A 13,617-nucleotide genomic window follows, 5' to 3' on the forward strand; every position below is an offset into this window, starting at 1 on the left:
TGTCAGACCTCATATATCCTATATTCTTAAAACAGAGTAAACTAGAGAAAAATCAAATGTTTTAATAAATCACAAGGAAGAGAGAAAATGTTTACTATTCATTAAGTGAAAATGGATCGTCGTGTACGTCTTTATTCTCATTGTCTTCACATTTAGTAGGTTGAAGATAAGAAAGAGTGGTTCGTCTTGCTGTGTCAGGAGTGGCTGAAATAGAAGTGGAAAGGAAGACAGGAGAGGCAGGCACCCTTGATGTAACATTACAGAAGTACATCATAATCTTTATCTGACTTTTTTGCTTTTTCATTTCTCTCAAAAATGTTTCTAGGTGGTATCAATCCTCCTTCCACCATTTGCTTTAGTTGCAGTGCTCATATCACAGGATGGTCCATTCATAAAAGAAGTCAAAAGCAGTCTTAAGTAATCAGAATGTTCCTGCCAATTTGTCTAATGTCAGTTTATTTTCTGGAACTGCTTCTTCTGCATTTTCTTCATTTTGCACTGGTAGAGAAATACTCATCTTCATCAAGTTGTCGTCTATTCATTCTTCTGTTGTGGTGTCTGTTAGCTCTTGAATTTCTCCAGGATTCGCATCTTAACCCTTCACCCCTTACCTTTTTTTTTTTCCTTTCCGTATCCACATTCTCTTCATGAGTTACTTGATTGGCTCTGTCATAAATCCTGTGAAGTCATGTACAACATCTGGACATAATTTTCTCCAGCAGGAGTTTATTGTTTCAAGGCTTGATGATTTCATGGCTTTTTCTGTAGCAACAGTGGCATCTTCAGTGGTGTAATCCTTCCAGACTTTTATCACATTCTCTCTGATGGGTCTCTTTTCCATATAGTTGACAATAATTTCCTTAGAGTACCATATGTCAGTGGTTCTTAAAGGCCTTAAGATCCCCTGGTCTAGAAGCTAAATTAGAGATGTTGTGTTTGGGGGCAAGTAGACCACTTCCACACACCTTTGGTGTTTAATTCATGGGGTTCTGGTTGGCCAGGGAGTATGAGTCAATATTAAAAGGTTTTTGAAATGCCATCTCTTATTAGCAAGTAAACTTCAGGGGCAAAGCACCTAAGGAACCTGTCCAGAAAAAGGGTTCTTAATGCTGGGCCTTCTTGTTTTACAACCAGAAGAGTTGCAGCAGGTGTTTATCATTTCCCTTCAAGGCTCAGGAGTTAGCAGTTTTATAGATAAAGGCAGATCTGATCATAAACTCAACTACATTTGCTTTGCACAAAACAAAATATATAGTTAGCCTGTGCCTTTCTGTCTTAAATCCTGGTGCTCACTTCTTTTCCTTTCTAAAAAAATGTCTTTCATCACTTTTTTTTCCCTTCAAAAATAGGGCACTTTTGTCTGCATTAAAAACCTGTTTAGGCAGAGATTTTCTTCTCTTAGGATTTTTTTAATGGTGTCTGGGAACTTGTCTGCAGCCTCTTGGTTGGCAGATGCTGCCTCTCCTATTATCTTGGAATTTTTTAAAAGCCAAACCTCTTTCTAAAATTACCAAACCATCCTTTGCTGGCATTAAATTCTCTAACTTTAGATCCTTCCCTTTATTTTTGCTTTAGGTTGTTGTATAGTGCATTTTTTCTCAAATCATATTCAAGTCTATAGTAAACCTGTTTTGTAGCAATCCTGCATCCACATAAAGGTGCATTTTCCATATGATATAAAAAGATATTTTCACAAAAAGTGCAAGGTTTTCTTGCTTGCTGGCATAGCTGCAGTGATGAATTCATGAATTGTCTTTTCTTTTTCTTCCAATGGTCCTTACTGTGGATTCATTTAACTTCAAATGATGAGCAACTGCAGCTACACACCTCAATCTACAAGGGTAGACCTCCCCCCCCCCCCAAAAAGAAGAAAACGGAATTCTCTTTCGAAGGGCAGGGCCCCTTGTAATACACTTGGAACTCATCCCTCTGGATCAAACGGTCAACCAAAGTTTTGTTTTTGTTTTTGTTTTTTTTGAGTTGGAGTCTCACTCTGTCACCCAGACTGGAGTGCAGTGGCCGCTCCCGGCCACCGCAGCCTCGACCTGCTGGGCTCTGGCGATCCTTCCGCCTCAGCCTTCCAAGTAGCCGGAATTACAGGCATGCGCTACCACGCCCAGCTGATTTTTTGATTTATTGTAGAGATGAGGTCTCGCTGCCCAGGCGGGTCTCGAACCCGCGGGCTCAGGAAATCCACTCACCTCAGCCCCCCAAAGGCGCGGGATTACAGGCTGAGCCACCGAGCCCGGCTCAACCAAAGTTTTTATCTGAAAGTTTTGAGAAGGTTGCATCATGACTTGCAGAAGAAATATCCCAAGTTGTGGCAAACAAGTGACTGGTTCTTCCACTATGACAATACACCTGCCCACACTGTGCTGAGTGTTCAGCAATTTTTTGTTTCCCTGGATAAAAAAAGTCCTCAAGGGGAAACATTTTGCCAGTGTGGAATAGGTAAAACTAAAACAGCAGAAGTACTAAAAGGGAATCCAAATTGACAAGTTCAATAAATGTTTTGAGCAGTGGAAAAAACATTTTGATAGGTATATTGTATCAGACAGAGAGCACTATAGTGACTGAAGTTTAAATGTGTTTTATAAGTACCAATTTTTTGCAGCCCCTCCTCATATGATACATAAGAAAGATTCAGCTTTTTCTTTCTTTCTTTTATTTTCTTTTTCTTTTTTTTTTTTTTGAATAGGAGTCTCATTCTGTCGCCCAGTCTGGAGTACAGTGTCACATGCTCACGGCCACTACAGCCTTACCCTGCTGGGCTCAGGCAGTCCTTCCCCCTCAGCCTCCCAAGTACCTGGGACTACAAGCACATGCCACCACCCCCAGCTAATTTTTTGAAATTTCTACAAAAGTTATTATAGAGATGAGGTTTTGCCAAGTTGCCCAGGGTGGTCTCAAACCTGAACCCCTGGGCTCAGGCAATCCTCTTACCTCCACCTCCCAAAGTGCTGGAATTACAGGCATGTGCCACCGCACCCAGCTGATTCAGCTTTTTCTTTTTTTTCTTTTTTTTTTTTGTGTTGGAGTCTCACTCCGTCGCCCATACTGGAGTGCAGTGGCCGCTCCTGGCCACTGCAGCCTCGACCTGCTGGGCTCCTGCGATCCTTCTGCCTCAGCCTTCCAAGTATCAGCTTTTTCTTATAATGTCATTACTTTTCTCTGCTTCTTGGAAGCACTTCTAGCATCACTAGTAGCCCTTTGTATGGGTCCCTTGGTGTTATTCAACGTGTACGGTATTGCACTAAGATGAAAAGTCATGTGAAAACCACGAGAGATCAGTTTTTTATTGTGATATGCAAATTACTGGAGGAGCATATTGCTCCTGCAGAGAAGGTGCCCATCACATGGTAATAACAAATACTCACAACACTTGAGCTCACCACAATTGCAATAGGAAGTGGCCACAACATTATTAGATAGAATGGTATGTACTATAGTTAATGTTATGCAGTTATGATTTTTTCTTTTTTTTTTTAAAGTAGAAAAAAGTAAAGTTTATTCACTTTTCACAGATTGGAAAGGAGGCTGACACTCAGAGCAAGTGTGGCCTCAAAGGGCCACAAAATTGGTATATTTAAGGGCTTTTGGAGAGGAGAGAGAATGGCAAGTCTCGGTGGAAGAGAAGAATGAGAGAGAGCGGCAGATCTCAGTGGAACCTTCAAAAAGGTTAGGGTCATCTCGCTGGGGCCTCCAAAATAGTTAGGAACACACTTATCCCCGCTTGGCCCCTAGAATATTAGGTCAGGCCCCCTGGAGGTGTGAGTGTCGAGGTGCGGTCCGATGCCGCATGAAAGATGCAAAGAATTGTACAGAAGTTAGATTAGAAAATATAGTTTATTTAAAAGTAAATTAAAGAAAGAGAAGATTCACCTCCCCAAGGTGGGGGAGGGGGCCAAAGCCAGGAAGCATGGTGACAGCCATAGCTCAAAGAGTGCATGACCACATACAATTAATGATTTAATACTGCATCTTTATGTTTGTTTCTCTTAGCCAAATGGTGCCATGAACAGTCTGTGTTTGTATGAATTTTCTTTACATTTCATGCATTAATGGCATACATAATTTTTTCTTAATTTTGGTTTGCTTCTAGTTTCTTTAAATCAGCAACAATGTCCCAGAAAATTGGATGGGTGCAGTGATTCATGCTTGTAGTTACAGTTACTCAGGAGGCTAAAGTGGCAGAATCCTATGAGGCCATGAGTTCAAGCCTGCAGTGAGCCCATGATAGATACATGCTACTGCACTTCAACCTGAGTGACTGAGCAAAACCTTGCCTCTAAATAAATAAATAAAAAAGATCATATATAAGTGGACCTGTGGCGGTGACCCAGTGGTATACTAACTCTATATAAACAAAATAGAATAAAAAGTATAAGTGGACCCACACAGTTCAACCTTGTTCAAGGTCAGCTGTATATATTTTAAAGCAATACATTGCTAGTGTCGGTTATCTATTCAAATGTCCCCAGTCATCTTGAAAATTGTATTTTATAGTTTGTTCAAATCAGGATCCATACAAATCAAATCCATAATGGATTTAATTGCTGTCTTGACTCTCCTCTTTTCTGTTGGTCCTTCTGCCCCCTCCCTTTCTCTTGCCATTTGTTTGTTGTGGAAACTAGGTCTTTTTGTCCTGTAGAGTTTCCTTTATTATGGATAAGGGAACTTGCTGATTGCAACTTAATAGGTTTTTCTACCCTTATATTTTTTGAAACTGGTGTTTAACTCAAGACACTTGATCAAATTCAAACTCATTGGTGGTGTTAGGGAAGAGGGACATAGAACACTTAATTGATCACTTTCTGTTGCATGATATCAGGTGTTATATGATATCTGGTGCTTCTGTAGTTTTCCACTTAAAAATATTTCTGCTTCTTTCTTGTTTTACCTCTTAGAACAGTGGTTATTCAGTAGAATATTTTTGTAATAATCGAGATGTTTGGGTGCAGTGGCGCACACCTGTAATCCCAACAACACTTTGAGAGGCCGGGGCAGGAGGATTGCTTGAGCCCAGGAGTTTGAGAGCAGCCTAAGCATCATAACGAGACCTCATCTCTACAAAAAATTAGCTAGGTATGGTGGTGCGCATCTGTAGTCTCAGCTATTCCAGAGACTGAGGTGGAAGAATCATCTGAGCCTGAGGTCAGTGAACCGTGGTCATGTCACTACACTCCAGTGACAGAGTGAGACCTTGACTCAAAGTAAAAAAATGTTCATCACCACTGCTCAATTTGGTATCCACTAACCACATATGACCATGTGACTACTGAGCATTGAGGAACTGAATTTTTAATTTTAATTAACTTAAATTTTAGTGGCTACTGTATTGGAAATTACAGCTATAGGACATTCAAAGCAATATTAAATAACAGAGGTAGATGTTTGTTTCTGATTTTAGCATAAATTACTGTTTTATAGGTAAATATATTAGTTTTTTATTATGACTTTTTGACTGACAAATCGTAATTACATATATGGAATGCAGTGTCATGTTTTGATACAGGCATACAATGTGGAATGATTAAATCAAGCTAATGTGTCACCTCACTTTTTTTTTACTTACTATTTTTTTATTGTGAGACATTTGAAATTTACTTTGTTATTTTGACATGCACAATATATTTTTATTGATTATAGTCTTTCTACAGTGTAGTAGCTCTCAAAACCAATTCCTTCTGCCTGAGACTTTGGACCCTTTGGTCATCACCTTCCCATTCTCCTCTCTTTTCGCCCTTTCATTCTACTCTCTACTTAAATACATTCAACTATTTTCATTCTTATACATAGGTGAGATCATACAGTATTGGTCTTTTCTGTGTCTGGCTCATTTCAGTTAGCATAATATCCTCTAGGTTCATCCAGGTTGTCACAAATGACAGGAGTTTCTTCTTTTTTAAGACTGAGTAATATTCTATAGTATGTATGTGTGTGTGTGTATTACATTTTCTTTCTCCATTCATCTGTTGACGAACACTTAGATGGATTCCATATCTTGGCTATTGTGAGTAATGCTGCAGTGAACATAAGAGTGCAAATTTCCCTTTGACATACTGATTTTAATTCCTTTGGATATATACTCAATAATAGGATTGCTGGATCATGTGATAGTTGTGTTTTTAGAGAAACCCCTGCACCATTTCCTGTAATGACTGCACTTATTTACATTCCATCAAGTTTACAAGAATTCTCTTTTTTCCACATCTTCGCCAACACTTGTCCTTCATCCTTTTGATAAAAGCTATCCTAACACTTATGATCTCATTGAAGTTTCAATTTGTTAGTAACTTTTTTGTATAATTTATATGTTATAATTATGTGACCTTGTTTTTCCTATGGGACAGCGATCTAGGGCAGCCCTGCAGAGGTACCTGTTCTACTGTAATCGCTATATGAACCACATGCAGAGTCTACGCTTTGAGCACAAACTATATGCTCAGGTGAAACAGAAGATGGAGGAGATGCAACAGCACAACATGTCCTGGATTGAGGTGCAGTTCCTGAAGAAAGCAGTTGATGTCCTCTGCCAGTGTCGTGCCACACTCATGTACACTTATGTCTTCGCTTTCTACCTCAAAAAGAATAACCAGTCTATAATCTTTGAGGTAGGAATCATTCCTGGGTGGGTAAAAAGCCCACCCTATGTCATAGCACTCTTTGGTGTTTCATCCTTTACATAAAGTTTTACATAGTCCTGTCTGTTCAGAAAATGTGGGTAAATGCAGTATTACGAAAATCCAAGAAATTTCTATTTCTTATCCTAAACTACATTCAAATTGATATGGTTTAGCCTACTGCCAACTAAGTATATGAGTTCTGGAGTTAGCCTTAGATTGAATCTTCACTTCATCATTTTTAAGCTCTGTTGATGTGGAGCTAATTACTTAGCCTCTTGTTTCTCTCTTTTAAAGTGGGAATATTTGTGGTAATTTTCTACACAGCACTGGCACATCATAAGTTCTCAATAAAAGCCTTTATTCAAGCAAAAACTCTATGGTATTAGAAGTTAATATGGTGATTGACTTTGGTGGAGAAGTAATAAATAAAATCCTGGCTTTAGCCAGGCTTGGTGGCTCAGCCTGTAATCCCGCGCCTTGGGAGGCTGAGGTGAGTGGATTGCCTGAGCCTGAGGGTTCGAGACCCGCCTGGGCAACTTGGTGAGACGTCATCTCCACAATAAATAAAAAAATTAGCCGGGTGTGGTAGCGCGTGCCTGTAGTTCCAGCTACTTGGAAGGCTGAGGTGGAAGGATCGCCGTAGCCCAGCGGGTCGAGGCTGCAGTGGCCACTGCACTCCAGTCTGGGCGACAGAGTGAGACTCCAACTCAAACAAACAAACAAACAAAAAGCCTGGTTTTTAGCTGTAAAGATTTTTAAGTAAAGATGCTCATTTAAAATTGATGCAAGTTGGGCATGGTGGCTCACGCCTGTAATCCCAGTACTTTGGGGAGGCTGAGGCGAGAGAATTGCCTGACATCAGCCTGGGAAACTTGATGAGACCTTGTCTCTGCAATAAATCAATAAAATTAGCTGGAAATGGTGGCGTCTGCCTGAAACCTCAGCTACTTGGAAGACTGAGGTGGAAGGATCACCTGAGCCCAGCAGGTTGAGGCTATGGTGGCCGTAAGTGTGCCACTGCTCTCCATCCTGGGTGACCAAGTGAGACTCCAAGTCAAAAAATAAAGTTGATGCATGAAACATTGTTGTCTATAGATGACTAGACAGTAAGACTGACTAGCAGATGAGAATTTTAATCTTCCACACAGTCCTCTTTATAAGAAATAGATGTGACCAGACATAAGCAAGAATAGGTTTCTGTTTTTTCTTCAAATTTCCCTTTGTGTTTTTAGCAAGGAATATTTATCAGAACTAGAAGATTCCAGTAGACACTTTAAGTCCTTCCAAGTTGTCCTCAATATTCTTCCAAAAGTAGTAGGTGAACCTTTAGTTCTTTTAACACTTTAAAAATTATTCTTGAAAAAGAACAAACAAGTTGTTGGAGGTAGAAACCATAAAGAACTTTACAGGTGCGGTGAAACCATCTATGAAAATTTTTGGAATTAGTGTTGTGAGAGTAGACTGTAGTCAACAAAACATCTATAATGGTTTATCCTCTAGCTTTATTTTGAAACCAGAATTTATTGCTGTGTATTCTTTTTGCAGAATAACCAAGCAGATCTAGAGAATGCCACAGAGGTGCTTTCAGGCTACCTTGAAAGAGATATTTCCCAAGATTCTCTGCAAGATATTAAGCAGAAAGTACAAGATAAGTACAGGTAAGATGTTTTTCAGTAGCTGTTGAATAAGACTTTCTGCCAGTGGTGGTCTTAGCATGCCTTAGCAGTGAAGTTCAGTGATAGTGAAACTGGGTTTAGTTACTGGATAGTAGCTGAGGTGCTGCCATGTCCCATGTTACTTCTGTCCATTGGGCATTGCATTGTGGGTTGTAGTTTTCAAGCAAAGAGGAGGAATTCAGCCATTTATCCCACTGGCTTATTCTCCTTCTGTTCAGCTCTAACTATTTAGCTACTACCTTGCAAGGAAGAAAGAGTCCCAATAGGGCAAGTGGCCTTTAGGAAGAGGGGTGAGAAATGGAGTTGGATCTTAGGGAATCCTGTAAGTTGTGGCTGTTGACAAGTGAGCCATGGAGACTGACTTTTTATTAGATTTTTTGTAATCTGTAAAGAGAGATTTACTTTGTCCTAGGAGTAGATGATACTTGAAGATATATTGCCTCTTAAGCTAAAGATGCAAAGAGTGTGATTCCTCAACATGAAGCTCTTTCCCTCAAAGTTTTTTTCCTGGGAGATGCTAATGCCTTTTTTAAAGTAATAGGGAACTTTGGGAATTTTGAAGACTAATATTTTCACTTCCCATAGCAAACTATAGCTAGTATATTATGTTTTTAGTAGTCATAAAGTTAACAAAGATTTTGCAGATGTGAGTAAATACCCAATAAATTCTTTCTGAAACTGTTTACTTTGCTATAGAACTAAGGTATTGAATCATGATTTCTAAGGTTTATCAGAACTTCTAACACTTTATTGCTTTAAACTTAATTCCTATGACTAGGGATTATGGCTTTTGAAAAATACTATTTCAATGTTAGAAGCATTTTGATGTGTCTGTACATCTAGACCTGATCATGTGCCTATTAAAACAGGTGCTTGATTCCAAGTCTGGATAAACTGTAGGGGTGCCTTAAAAAATAAGTAAGTGCCTCTTTTTTATTACTGGAGGCTGATGACAAGTTTTTTTTCTCTTTGATTACAGATACTGTGAGAGTCGGCGAAGGGTTTTGTTACAGCATGTGCATGAAGGCTATGAAAAAGATCTGTGGGAGTACATTGAGGACTGAGAGTGGCCCTGCATAAAACGAACTCTGAAAACTTTACCATCTAGAGTGCTCGTGCAATTAAAACAAACAAAACAACACAAACAAGGAGGCACTAAGCCTATTCTGACACTGCTGGGCTGTAGTACCAGAATTCTGTTTTGTTAACGGAAAGTTTAAGTAAATTATATTGTAATAAAAAAGGTAGATAAACCATTGTACAACAGTATTCTAGGCCTCCAACAAAAGTGTGACAGACACACTCAAAGCCCTCCAACTTTAACTTGTAACGTAGCTTCATTCTCAAAGCTGACTCCTTTTTTCTTTTTCTTTTTCCTGAGTGTAGTACAGTTAAAATTTCAAACAGCTCCTTGACACTGCTTTTCATGTCCAAACCAGCCATTTTGTTGTACTTTGGTAAAGGACCTCGTCCCCTTCCTCCCCTACACATGCAAATACACCCATACACACAGACTGAGTCTCTTTCTCTCATACCCCAAGGTCATGAGTGAATGATGATTAGTTCCTTGTAAAGAAAATCTTGGGATGGGGAAGGGGGTAGACAGTAAAAGGATTAAACAAACAAAAAACAAAAAAACTTTGTATATGACTTTTAAAACAAGAGGACAACACAGTATTTTTCAAAATTGTATATAGCGCATATGCATGGACAAAGCAAGCGTGGCACGTGTTTGCATAATGTTTAATTACAAAAAATATTTATTCTTTAAAAATCTTCAAGATTATGTCTATTTGCTGTGCATTTTCTTTCAGTTTGCTTTATCTTTCCAGGGTTGGGGTTGGGATAAAGGTATGTTGGTTGCACCTCTGAAAGACCTAACTAGAGCTCTTCAGTTTTCATTCTCCTGAGGTTACTTTGCTCTTTCTGGTTTGTGTATGTCTGTTGCTGACCAGGGAGGGGCCTCATGCCTTGAATTCCCAGCTCTTGACAGGGACAGGGAGGTCAAGCTTTAACTAAATGCTGTGGCCCAGTAAGGGCTGCAACAGGGAGTTTTGTTGCTGCAGTTTTTTGAATGATCCTGTCCCCAACCCAGTCTCCCTCCGTGGCCTCATACCTCTACCCCAAACCCTTGTGTGCCCATGTTGTGCACACAGCTGTAGGTTTCCTAGGCTCCCCATCACATCCAGAGGAAGCATTTCAGAATTTCTTTTCCTTTTCCCTTTTTGTTTTCCCTTAATTGCTGCTTTGAGCCTTTTAAGATTTTAGTTAAGGCTCATCTCTCACCCCTTCTCTACATTAGGGTGTCAAATAGAATGTTTTGCTTTAAATATAAATAAATAGCCATTCACTTAGTCTCAGATTGTGAATTTAAAATGACGGATACTGAAATTGCTTGTGTGTGTTGGTGTGGGTTCAGTTTTCAGTTTGGAGGCGAACACCCCTAGAACATGATATTCCCATCTAGTACGTTTAAATAGAAATCACTGAGTTTGCTTCTTTTCTATTGTCAGCAGATAGGAGAATTAATAATGCATTTTAGCTGTGATGTCCATTTTTATGAAATTTCTACTAAGAGCTATGTTAAAAGTAAAGGATGGTGGTGGTTTTATTAACTCTATATCTGTTTAGGCCATTCTGGCTGTGGTATTTTTCGATAGGTCAGCATCCCTAAATCTGTCAGTTTTATACAGGAGTGCAGAGTGAACTAGGCAACTAGATTAAGAGGTCTCAATATGAAATAATACCAGTTTGGGCTGAGGACCTCTTTGTCTTCCTTTAAACGTCTTGTGCCTAGGGAGTGTTTACCATTTGTGAGGCAGCTTTGTCTGCTCTTGCATTGTACATCTTATTACTCCATTGGGAAGTAGGTTCACTTTCCTCTGGCCTTTTGCCTAAGTTAGGCTTTGCTGAATCAACCCTACTTTTCCTTTTAGAAAAGGTTGTTACATGAGATGTACTTGCAACTGTTCTTTTCCCATCAAAAATCAGTGAATGTTTGCTGAGTATATTATGCTGCTTCCTTAAACCACTTGTCGCTTTAGGATCAACTCGACCTGTACCTTTTCTCCTTCCTTCCCTTGCCACCTCAGGTGCAGATCTGAACTCAGTGTCTGCTTCTTCCAGATTCTTCTCTCCCCTGCTCTTCCCTCATCATCCATTTTACTTTATTTTACTTTAAATGACTGAATCAATCTTAAAAGACATTTATTAAAACTGAGATTTGTTTTTTTTTTTTAGAAAGCTTGAATAAGTTCCTTTCCCTGGTAACATTGAAAAGCAGCCAGAGTTGCTATATAGATACATGTGGCTCCCTTAAAATGCTTTGTGTATGTGTGGTGTTTTTAAACAAATCTTACCAGTTAACTTTGCAGTATCTAGGTTTGACTGTCACAAATCCTCTTTACATACTCCCCTTGCAACAAGTATCCAAAAACAGTGTGTACACTTGGTAATAATCAACCCCTGCCCATGGACGAACAGTGCTTTTTAGAGATGCTTTCTAGTTTCAGTGTTGGCAAACTACCTGAGGGTAGTACAGTTGTGGGTGCGTTCCCTAATTTGTATGGATCAAGGTGAACTGGCCTTTTCTACTTCCAAGCTTTTAACAGCTAACATATTTGACAGAATTCCTAGAATTGATTGCTTTCGTTGTTAGTAGCTTCAGTGACCCCCGCTGGGATAGGCAAGCCATACTGTAGGACAGCTTCCCTATTTCACCTAACTGTCTTTCTATCAGAGGGCTCTATTCACAGTAAGCACGAGGGTCTCCATGTCTTCTTGAGGTCAGTTACGTTATCTTTTGAAAAGTGCATGCTTCATTTGAACAATTCATTGAGCAGTAGATGGACTTTCAATTATTTAAAAATTTTGATCCAAAGCTCAGGACACAAACCACAGTGGTAAAATTGAGAAGCATATAGTATCATCGGACTCTAAATTCTGTATAATTTGCTGCAACCCAGATTGTATGTGTTTTATGTGTGTTTAAATAAATATATTAAATACACATGTGTATACATACACGCATATACAACAGTTCCAAGACTGACTGACTTCATTTGAAATGGTTGAATCTGCAGAGTGGTTCAGCCATGATTAAGAACTGAGATTTAGTACAAGAGAGAAAAGAACTTACTGTAACAAATACTCTTAGCTACAAAACCCAGTATAGAGCACTTGGGGGATGGGAGGGGGCGGGTTGGTGAGACAATCAGATCGGTAAATTGATTAAATGCTCCTAACCCTGTAACTTTGTGCATAGAGCACCCTGTGCTGTGGAAATAACTGTTCTTAGATCTCATTGTAACTGGACTGTTCAGGTTGCCCAGAGGGAAAGAACATTCCTAATTCTAATAAAATAAACTTTTATTTTGTTATTCCATTAGTTACTTACGTTTATTTTTATAGTTAAACTACTATAGGTGGCTAACTGCTACCTGTATCATGTGCCTTATTCACTGTTCCTACTCAATATAAGATGTCAAGATTTGGTTCAGTTTCTTTGCAGGGAACTGTGAATGAGACCTTCCCCAATGTTTGGTTACTGAAATCTTCCTAACATTTTCTGAAAGCTTTCCAATTTTTGTCTTGAACATTGAATTTAGATTGCTGTTTGTGTTGTAATAGTGATACATATTAAATGCTCAGTAGGCCTGCATATGTCCATTTTCTAAACATAAAATACTTTAAAAGTCATTCTCAGTTAACCTCAAAGCTACTTCATAATACTTCCATTTTAAGCTCACAGGGATGAAGGGAGGGTTGTCTTAAAAGAAGATCCCAAAGTTGGAGATACTTTATCATTGAGATTCTAGCCAAGTCCAAATTTTAGAACAATTTAGTCTTACTTAGCTCTGTAACTATGAGAGTTCATTTATCACTTTCATCGCCAAAGCACTTTAACTTATATTACAGTACTGTCTAAAATGCATGGAGGAGAAATTGCTCGGTTTTACAAAGAAAGAAAATAAGGCTCAGTGAGGCTAGGTAACTTGTCCAAGAGTTCGCCATTTCTTCTGCCTGGGACTAGGCATTGTACTACCTCTTTGTGGCATATTTTCTCATTCTGGTCTCAGAATGACCTAGTGGCTCTTAACTACATTGTACTTTTTAAAAACCACATCAAAGACTATAGAAATACCCATCACTACTACTAGCATACATGTGTGATCCCTGTGCAGAGTTAGCAACTAATCTGAGCCCGTGTTTTGGCTGGTTATTAGGAGCCATCCGTGGAAGAGTAGTCCTCATCTTGCAGGTGAAGGCAAGCAGTCCTTATGTGAAGACTGCCGCGTTTGACGGTTGAGACTAAA

At 39.2% G+C, this 13,617-nt stretch overlaps 1 protein-coding gene across 1 annotated transcript in view; it reads left to right on the plus strand.

The window, feature by feature from the left end:
* ARIH1 (ariadne RBR E3 ubiquitin protein ligase 1) overlaps window positions 1–12,686 on the plus strand; it is a 114,274-nt gene extending 101,588 nt beyond the window's left edge. The window contains exons 13-15 of the mRNA XM_021706058.1: window positions 6,354–6,614; window positions 8,172–8,284; window positions 9,282–12,686. Of these exons, the coding sequence (XP_021561733.1) occupies window positions 6,354–6,614; window positions 8,172–8,284; window positions 9,282–9,366 (459 nt within the window). The 3' untranslated portion in view covers window positions 9,367–12,686. The remainder of the gene's footprint in view (window positions 1–6,353; window positions 6,615–8,171; window positions 8,285–9,281) is intronic.
* The last annotated feature ends 931 nt before the right edge of the window (window positions 12,687–13,617 follow it).

This window comes from Carlito syrichta, unplaced genomic scaffold (assembly GCF_000164805.1).
Source record: "Carlito syrichta isolate Samal-C Ts95f unplaced genomic scaffold, Tarsius_syrichta-2.0.1 Scaffold115619, whole genome shotgun sequence".
Taxonomy (NCBI): Eukaryota; Metazoa; Chordata; class Mammalia; order Primates; family Tarsiidae; genus Carlito; species Carlito syrichta.